The 10,368-nt window shown below is 35.3% G+C and overlaps 1 protein-coding gene across 3 annotated transcripts in view; it reads left to right on the top strand.

Moving 5' to 3' along the window:
- Window positions 1–6,966, top strand: part of C1D (C1D nuclear receptor corepressor) — a 21,402-nt gene extending 14,436 nt beyond the window's left edge. For all 3 annotated transcript variants that reach the window (XM_072409577.1, XM_072409579.1, XM_072409578.1), the window contains exon 5: window positions 6,672–6,966. In XM_072409577.1, the coding sequence (XP_072265678.1) occupies window positions 6,672–6,845 (174 nt within the window). In that variant the 3' untranslated portion in view covers window positions 6,846–6,966. The remainder of the gene's footprint in view (window positions 1–6,671) is intronic.
- Window positions 6,967–10,368: the final 3,402 nt, after the last annotated feature.

Genomic DNA, 10,368 nt, shown 5'->3' with positions numbered 1-10,368 from the left:
GAGCCACTTTGAAGACAGTCACTGATATGACAAAAGTAAAGTGCTGCGTAACATATCGGCTCTATATAAATACTGTGTAATAATAAAATAGCATCTCTCCTATTTCTTTCCTGACATAAAGAACAGCAATGCCAGCTGAAGTTAGACACAAAGATGTACCATCATATTTTTATATATAAGCCTTCCTACTTGCACCAATATCAATTACAGGCCAGTCAAAATCTGCTTCTGGCCTAAACCTTCAAAGGGGGTTTATCATGAGTAAATCTTGCTTAAATTTTATCTTGAAAAAGCACAAGTTTAATTTTTAAAATAATCTTGTTGATAAAGAATTATTTATAAGAGAGTGAGAATGTTTACATGATGCATACATGACACTGTTCTGGGCTTTGCATGCCATGAATACAGTTTATAATAAATGTGTACATTTGTAAATTTATGTCGGAAGTATATATGGCCTGCATGCTTTTTGGCAGCTTTTGCACACATATTAAGTTGTTTGCCTTTCTGTAAGGAAGAGGTAGAGGAAAAATTTCCAACCTTTTGATTTATCGGTTGCAGGAGAGAAAAAGGCAAAAAAAAATTATATGGTGTATTCCATAACTGTCAAATTATAAATATTGTTAATTTGTGATTGACTTGTACACTATAGTTTAACTGTTTTCTATGGTCTGAATGTTGCAAATAGGGACCAGGGTTCCTGGTGTGTAATTTATTATATGTCCTTATCTCTTCTCCTTTAAATAAATACACACACACACACACACACACACACACACACACACACACACACACACATATATATGTGTGTATATATATAAATATATATATATATGTGTGTGGTATGCAGACATGTTTATATTGTATTAGAATGTATAACTTGGCGTACCCCATTTTAAAAAAGACTTCTGTTTGTTTGACTAATTGCATGTCTAAATGAAATTCCCCATACTATTTTTATTAATAAACGTTTCTCATGCTTCTGTTTAATTACATAATTCTCCTCTTGCTTTGACACAGTAGGGGTTAAATTAACCAGATGTTAAGGTAGGACCTAGCATGTGAGATTAAATATGTGCAGGGCACATACATTTTTCTCCTTTCTATGAGTGCTTTACGCTTTGAAGCATTGCAAGTGAAAGGAAGACCTATCGCTTTGTGCAGCTGTGAGTGTAAATTATACAGCTGTAGCCTGTAACGTTAGATTTTATACTCTTTGTAACAGTATATATCTTGTATAAGTTAGAGGAATGAGGAGTTTGCAAGCAACAGCGCCATCCATCATTTTTACAGGGAGAAACCATGACAAATAAAATAATTAGAACAGCCAGGTTTTGCATATAGCAAGAGACCAGAGATTAGGACTTAAGCTGGTGGACTTTGGAACATTTCCTTCAGTCCAAAGATTTGCAGTTGGCTGGTGGCTTCCTTCTGTGAGTTGACCTTTTTTAAGTGATGATTATATATGACTGTAGCACAGCATTGTAGCTGGCAAACTAGAGCTACAGGAGGCATATCAAAAGACCTGCGTTCTGTGCAGATAATGAACTTGTCCGAAGCTGGAGACATTAGCATGATTCATTTATCCCATGTCGTATTTGGTCACCACAAAAGTTTTTTAGGGCTTTAAAAAGAAGTTGCGTTTCTAACTTTGTGTATCCCATAATTGAAAAAAACATTTACATTATAGCACATATGAGGGTAAAATTAGTACATTACCAATCATAGAGGATGGCGCACCAGTTATATATGTTTTCATGTTAAGTACATGTTAAAATGTGGGTTTGACATTTACAGGTGTGTATTACCTTGGAGATCATGGAGATCACAAGAGTCTCCTGCCAATGGTTTTATCAGCTGTCCATTTTAGAACGATAGTGCCTTCTGTGTCCAGGCATTATTGAGGTTCAGGATATACTTCCTGGACTGGTGCCTGTGTGGTTCTTGGCTTGGATTACCCCCTTGCTACAGTCTCTCCCTTTTGACTTGCTACAATATTTTAATGGTCATACAATTTTTTTTTAAATTTCTTAAATCTTAAATACAGCCTAACAGTTGTTAGTATTCTTATACTAGCCAGCAGGTGGAGCTCCAGTCATCTTATCATACGTTTATCTGTGCATCCCTATCAGCTTTGTTTCAGAGCTTATGGGTTAAAGCTAAAACTTCTACAGCTCTGTGTTTGTCACAACAGTTAGGTCTGTGTTAGACAAATGTATTTAGAACTGAGAAATCTGTAAATTTATTTTAGGTTTATATCCTTTATCTGACTGAACATAAAATAATGTTGCTATTGGTTCTTATTTTAATAGTGCCAAAGGTGCTCATATTTTATGTTTGCATGCCCACATAGCTTCTGATAAAGCCTTTCAGAATGATAGCGATTAGACCCTGACTACTATACATTCCTCTGAACTGTGGATATTCTTTGTCTCTATATCTTTGGCACCACAGAAGTTAAGCCAACATGAACATATTCATCCACAATTCATGATCTATTGTATTTAGTTCAGTAACAGGTACTTTCCCCGACAACAATAGAAATACAATAAAAATAGGCGGAAACTAGCTACTTGGTTTTGGATTTTTTCCAGCCTTGAGTTTGCTTATAATACATTTCATTACAATACAATACAATTACAATACATTACAATACATTTCATCATCCAGCTACTGTTTGTGTCTGTTTGTGTCTTTTTATACACCTCCATATTTGTGCATCTTTTGTTGGATTTTAAAATTTGAATGGGTGGCTGGGCATGTTATTTTAAGCACCAATTACCTAATTTTTTACATTTAAATGTTTAATACTAGGTAAATAGCTCTCTTTAAATTGAACCTGTGTTCATGCACATTAAAGTATTACCATATTCTGAATAAAAAAAATTTAAAACAAGCCCACATTTATCTGTTTTTATAAACTTGGTGGGGAAATTAATTATAAAATCTCAAAGTACTGGAACTGAAATTGTGATTTTTTTTTCTATGGAGCGTGAATCTTGGCAGGCTGCCTTCCCTTTATTGTAAACACCACAGCAGGTTTCTGAGTTGTTAGAAACCAAATGGAACTATTTTAGAGTTGTTATAATCTTTGCATATAACAACTTTTTAATAAAAGCAACTAGAAGCGTGAAGGCTTGTTTGAAGGCTACTACTTGAAAAGAATATGTAAATGTACACTCCAATCCCTGATGCTGATACAGTGGGACCAAAATTATTGTGTTGGGGGTATTGTCAGTGTACACATCTGTACTTAATGTAATGTTTTTATGAGATTTTTAATTAATATTTTTTTTTTTATTGTTTTTCAAATCTCTGTTGTATTCAGTATTACAATTTATAAATTGGCCGATACAGAAAGCTTTGTATATGACTAGTTAAAATAGGATCCCTGTACCCAGGGAGGGCGTTGTTTTCATGGCGTTGGCTGGTATAGTAAGGAACTAAATCAAAACTCAGGTGTCTGGATTTGTAATTAGAAAAAATGACTGTACTAGGAACATATATAATTACAAACAGAGCAACAAAGAAACAAACAGAGCAACAAAGGAACATTATATCGACAATCCTTTTCTTGTATATTTTCTAAGTGGTAAAGACTATGCAAAAATAACATCAGAATGGTTTATCTTGTGTAAGGTTATTTTCTGTAGATTTTACAAAAAGAATTTATTAGTTGTTCTTCACGTAATATTTCTTTGCAAACACTTTTTTTGAACCAAGAAAATTTTGATTAAAACACAGTATAAGGTTTTAGTGTTTATGAAAATGTATAGAATGGTGAAATAGAAAATCTTTTGCTGTTTTAGATTCGGTTGTTTATATCTCTGGTCACTGCTCAGTCTCTATTGGGATCTTTATGATGAAATGCTGCCATATTTTACAGATAGAAGCAGTTTCTTTCTGATGACAAATTGTGTCAATGTAAAAATCTCCCTACTGCTAAAATATCAATGCAACATTCAGCTTATCTGCCTCATAATGACGGGCTATTTCAGAACCTATGTACAAGTATTTTTCTTCCATTTTTCCCAAGAGATATTAATGTAAAAATGTTGCATTAGGATGATCTTTGTGTAAATGCTTAAATCGTATATCAGCTTTCTTCATTCCTGTTTAACGCCATAAATATTTCAGGCGGTGATTTACTAGTGTGGAAGAGAAAGCAGACCCCGATGGTAGAGAGCTTTTTACGCACACACGCATCCATTCACGCTTGCACCCCTTGTCCAATTCCCTCATTAATTCATTTTCTCAACGGTAAAGAATTTGGTTCTGCAACAAAGCTAAAAGCTTTTTTGGCATGGGCAGCATGTGTACTGTCCAGTAATCATGTATAAGTGACATATTTACAACTTCTAATAAATCTCTCCATTTTGTCTTTTTTGTTCCATTAAGTTGAATGAGCAGATTGAATATATACGGCCTGCCTTTCGAGGTTCCTTGCCAAGAGAGAACATCAAAGCAGATCGCCGACTTCAAATATGAAATATTATAAATTGAAATGAACTGGTTCTATTTTTTTGTATTGCTTGTCGCAGAGTAAAAATAATGGTTCCGAAAATTCTATATATTACCCCCCCCCTCCCCCCCCGAATAAAATTTGGAGCCAAGAAAAATATGAAATTAGTGCATTATATGGGGTGACTTAATTGGCTGTCATTTTTTTTTTCTTTTTGTTTTAATTTTACCTTTTCTTTTAATGATCTTAGTTGTTCTTCCAAATTATTTTGTCAGCGCCATTATTAAAATGTTACTTTGGATTGGGCTTAGTGAAGACATGAAAGTGCAGCTATATGGCTGACTTTACTTTACAGAGAATCTGTTTATCTGATACATAATTCTTAAAGCTTGCAGTGGGTTTTCTTAGGGATATGACAGTGCCTAATTTTATTTAAAAAATTCTAGATGAATTCTAAAATAGTTGATTAGGAGGAGGGTCACTTTATGTCACACATGCATTTAAACCTGATTTTAGGCAGTTTTTAAAAAAAAAAAACTCTTCTCCCACTGCCTTTGTTGTTGCAAGATCCATTGCTTAGGCTCTGTACACGTGTTAAACTTCTGTCATTGGAAAGAATCTTGCCCTGAAGTGATAATCAGGTGAGAATCATCTGACATGTGTACGTAGCATTATTTTTTGGGGATAAGTGGATAGCACACAGCAAGGACTTGCTCGGGACAACATTGGGAACATTGGTTCCCATGAGGCTGCCCCCACCAATTTAATGATTCCTAATGCACCATAGTTTGAACATTTTAGAGTGGCGTAATTAAATCAGTATCGCCACCATACTTTCCCTTTGGGTGGCCCTAATACTTCTCTAAATGGTTTTGTGGTCTTTCTCCCTAACTGTGCAGTTGTGACCAAAACCCAATTCTTTACTAATTGTGACTTTCATTTTGGTCTTTTTGCTGGTCCTAATTCTGTCATCCCATACAAGTAATAAATTATTTGGTTCTGAGAGGAAGTCTGTACATCATATATAAGGTTTTAAATACTTACAAAAATACTGTTAATCCATTTATAGCTTCAAAAAAATACATTTATACCTGGCTGATTTCCAGGCTAGTGTTTGGACAACTTTGATGCTAACCTATGGACTTTTCCAAATTCTAAAAATTTGACATGTTGAATAGCAGACGCCCAGAGTTAAGCAAGGGCCAATAGCAAAGTTGCAGACACAACAAGATTACCATTATTTTTCGAAAGTCCTATACTAAGTCGATATAATAGGCACTTGGACTACTGAGAACCACCTTGACCTTTGAGCTTTATTCCCCATCTGCCCTACCCAAATCTTATCAAGCCAAGCCTTTATTATTAGGAATTAACTAATTAAAAATGAAGGCGGTCTCCTAAAGACAGATTTGAATAGTAGTTCTGGACAATATGATTGAGTAGGGTGTGCTTTTGGAAATTTCTTTATACAGCATAACATGAATGTTAACATGAATGCTATTGTCAGGTAGGATTTGGAATAAAATATTGTTAGTGCTTAGAGAAAACACTTATTACACAGGTAATAAAAAAAATAAAGAAACTTAAACAGGTTATTAAGCCTGCCATTTAAGGCTGGTAAGTTAAACTTAAGAGTAGGCACACAGTAGACTTTTGACACCCTACATTTCTTTTGGCCCATCGCTGTGATAAGCTTCCTTAATGACCATTCGAAATGTGTTTGAGATGAGCTTTGCTGGGTTAGATTGACCAGGCATCTAAAAGAAATGGGGGGCAGCTGCTGTAGGTATGTGCACCTGTAGGTGTCTGCACTTTATGTCCGCAATTGGGTTTTCCTTGTTAGTAATAAAATACTTTTAGTCTACTTGGCTCCATTAGGTAGTCATCCTGCTATTTTTTTTATGTAATGAATATTTTGTAATGAATGATTATTTACGTGTTAGTACCTTAACACACCTTTTGTTTTTACTTTCGGGTAATTCCATGCTCTTGTTACCTTTAATAAAAAATGTAATCATGTTTGATTACTATCAGTATATCCAGCCCTATAATTATTTAACTTTTTGAAATAATTTATGGATGACATGCACCATCACATCTGTATGAAAAAAATTTAGGAAGAAGCTTGGTGTGTACAGTTTTGCTGTGAAGTTTATTCTGGAATAATCTGTTCTGAACTTTGATGTAAGCTTTGTTATTTGCATTGCAGGAAAGAATACGAAACTACATGAACAGAGTAAAAGAAATAACAGATCGTAAGAAAGCTGCCAGGCTTGACAAAGGAGCTGCAAAGAGATTTATAAAACATGCTCTGTGTGATCCTACTTCTGAGGAGGGCTCCCCAGCCAAGAAAGAGTGCAAATCCAAATCAAAGAAAAAATAGAGTATTTCAACCCTATATATTTAGACATTTCTCTTCATTGTAAAAGCGTAATTTTTTTTTATTATGTTGCTTTTGGATATGTATTTTATGGACAGATTAAAATGTGTTTCAATTGCTAAAACTGGTTATGTTACTACTTAACCGAATAATGGAAAAATACCTTTTTAAAGAGCATTTAAAACAATTTGCTTATTAATTTTTGACGTGTATTATCACACCAAGTAGGCACAGGAGGTTTAGCAGCTGCTCGTGAATTTTTAATTGTGTTCAGCTACTCTTGTGACATACACATTTCTGTCACAATACACACCCAGGAAGATCACAGAAGTACTTGTTCAGCTTTTCAGTTTTCTGGATATCTCGCCTGTTAATTGGACAGAACTGATGATGCTGATTCATTGTTCAATAAACAAGCCGGGGGTGAAAAGGTGACCAGGGAAGCAAAATTGCTAAATCAGGAAATTATTTTTTTCATTTTAGGGTTAGAGATGTGGTTAAATGTTAAAGTAGCATTAAACCTTTTTATTTTTTAATTTAAATATTTACTTACACCAGTGGCAATTACACAAACCTCAAACCTTTTCACTTCCAAAACTCTGCTTTTAGCACTGAAGGATCCAGGTTCTTTGAAAACCCAATACTCAGAAAAAAAATTGCTTATGATGTGCTTGTTTCTTTATGGCATGTGATTCTATGATCATTCCCTCCCTGCTGAGCTAAGTTTATGGTCCTTTTGTGCATTGAAGTATTAAACACACATGTGGAAATGTAAAAAAAAAATAGTACACTTGTACAAGCAATAGGTAATACACTGATAAAAGTTTAAATCTTTGTTGGGTTTTTAATAGTGTGCCCATTTTGGCAAATTTTCCCTCACTTTCAGGTCAGACTTTTTACCCCTTGTCAGCTCTCTCAAGAGCTAATTTGTTTCAGTGGGACGATAACATTGTAAATGTAAGGAGCCTATACAACAACATCTAATAATTTCTTCGGCAGGTTTATACTTGAGTCCCCTGGCACATAGATATCTAATATGCAGAAAAAGTTTCTTTCACACTTCCCAAGCTTTAGGATGATGGTGAAGGAGGGTTCTGCTAATGTTGCAAAGGGAGGTGAAGAATCCACCTATCAATGTCAAAAGGCAGTATACTGGTCACATGGTGTATATTATAACTACAAAATAATAAGGTGAAGGCTAATAACAGATGTCCTGTTTTGTGGGATTAAAGCAAACTTTGGTGGTTAGTATTAAAACCTATAATCTAGTGTGCTTCGCTAGGTATAAGCTTAAGAAAAGCAAATATTACAGTAACACGTTGGTATTTACTCTAATGAAAGGAGAAAGGCATGTTCTGTGCATAGGATACAATTTGGGCATATTTACTGTTTATATGGCTGCAGCACCTGTATTGTTTCCTAAGGTCAGAGAAGAAACAAGTATTGCACAGGCTTCCTGTATTTTGGCAATAAACACAGCCTGAATTTTGAATTGATGCAAGCAAGCTGTGCCAATATACATACACACCCACTATGAAAACAGGTGTGTAAATCTCTTTTTGCATGTGTGCCAGGATGAGTTAATGCAAGGAAATATGCTTGATAATAATTCATCCATTCTTTCAAATTAAGTCAATTGAAGGGATGATACATACTGTTAAAGAAAACATGTACCATATATGACATAGCTGACCTTGAAAATATTACTTTCCTTATGGTCATGCTAACCATTGGATAATACAGAGCAAGTTTGTCACTTTGCAAGAGTTGACTTCTAATTGTTTTTCCTAAACCGTAGGTGTCTCAAAGCAAAATTTTAGTTTCACAAGGATTTGAATACTGTCGCTTACAGACCTTAATAGCTTAAGATGACATTTAAATATATACAGGTAGTCCCCGAGTTCAGGACATCCAAATTCGGACGACTTCTAAATACGAACGGGGCTTCCCTGCTCGCTCGTGTGCAGGACAGAGGCTTGATGGGGGAGAGGTGGGTATTACAGAATGATATTCAGGTAGTCTCTGGGTTAAGGACATCCGACATATGGATGACTCCTGGATATAAACGGAGTTTCCCTGCCCGCTCGTGTGCAGGATGGAGGCTTGATGGGGGAGGGGACAGTTTGCATGACTTGCAGAAGAAATCTTTTGCTAAACACAGCTGAGGTTGTGGGTGATCTTAAGGACTGAGCTCTTCTGCAAGCTCTTGTACCTCTTGAATTACCAAGGCAAACTCTGCAGCTGTTTCTATTTGCATTTCAAAGCTTTTTTTGCTTTATGATGCACTCACAGGATTTTATACTGTAACTGACACCATGCTGCTTAATAATATGTTGAGACAACTAGAGACAGACCTGGGGACTACCTGTAGAAATAACCTATTATAACCTATTTACCTTCCTTGTGTGATGGTTTTTGCTGAAGTTTTTGTCAGCAAACGACTTCTGCTGTTCTATATCTTAAGATACCCTGCACTGCTCTGGAAATCATTTGTCAAATATGAAATTGTATACGTATGAATGTATATAGATAGAAAAAGAACAGGCATTAAAACCAAACTTTAAAAACAATATTTTCAATTTCATGCTGCTGCCACCATGTTGTTTGGATACAGAGAAATGTGAAAATGGTGCTTCCTTATGGTAATATGGTACAATAGTGGCTCTAAGAAATGCAATTTTTCTTTGGGCTTTTGGATCGCTGCTCCACCAGATGCCACTATAGAGAAAGATGTTTTGTTGCCGATTTCCCCTCCAACTTAATCTTATCCGGGACACATTAGGGAGAACAGTGCTGGCTAATGTACGCAGGGTTCATCCTTCTCTGGTCAACCCTGTCCTACCGTTTATCTCTTTACCATCTAGAGTGGACACACAAGTGAGATAGATGTGAACTTACCTCTGCCCTGTGACCACTGTTACCAGTTGATGTCCTTTTTTAAGAGTTATACATCTTTAATAATTCATAAATCACACTTTATTCATACCTCAAATCTTCTTGAAGAAGCAGCTTTACAAAACTGAATACAATCAAAAAAGGAATACAATTATTGTCCCGCTATTTTGCCTTAAGATATACAATGAACTTTTAGCGTTTTCATTTTGAAAGGCCCCCCGACTATACTAGTGGAGATGTTTTGAAATTATATTGAGTGAGAACCATGTGATTCATCATAGATTCGTTTAACTCTTTAAACCAATTTTGCAAAGTTTATGTTTCTTTTTTTTTTCTAAGAAATCTTGTTGATGTGGAATATACTTAATGTGCTTATCAAGGTCCCAGTGGATTTCACTTTTCTTGTAGATGATTACCATTACAACTGCTTAAGTGGTAGTTGATGTAAAATGGTTCAGTATAAGTCTAATGTTAATTCATTTGGATGAGAGTTGAGAGAAATATCTAAGCAAACTTAACAGGAATCTAAAGACTTTACACAAAGTCCTGAGCATCATTTATGATTATTGTACTGTACTTGAGATGCAGGAGGGCAGTAATAAGTGGTTCAGGCACTTGGGTATTCTTCTTA

This window comes from Pyxicephalus adspersus, chromosome 4 (assembly GCF_032062135.1).
Source record: "Pyxicephalus adspersus chromosome 4, UCB_Pads_2.0, whole genome shotgun sequence".
Lineage (NCBI taxonomy): Eukaryota > Metazoa > Chordata > Amphibia > Anura > Pyxicephalidae > Pyxicephalus > Pyxicephalus adspersus.
Note: the sequence above shows the minus strand (reverse complement) of the source record. Positions and strands in the feature narration are given on the sequence as shown.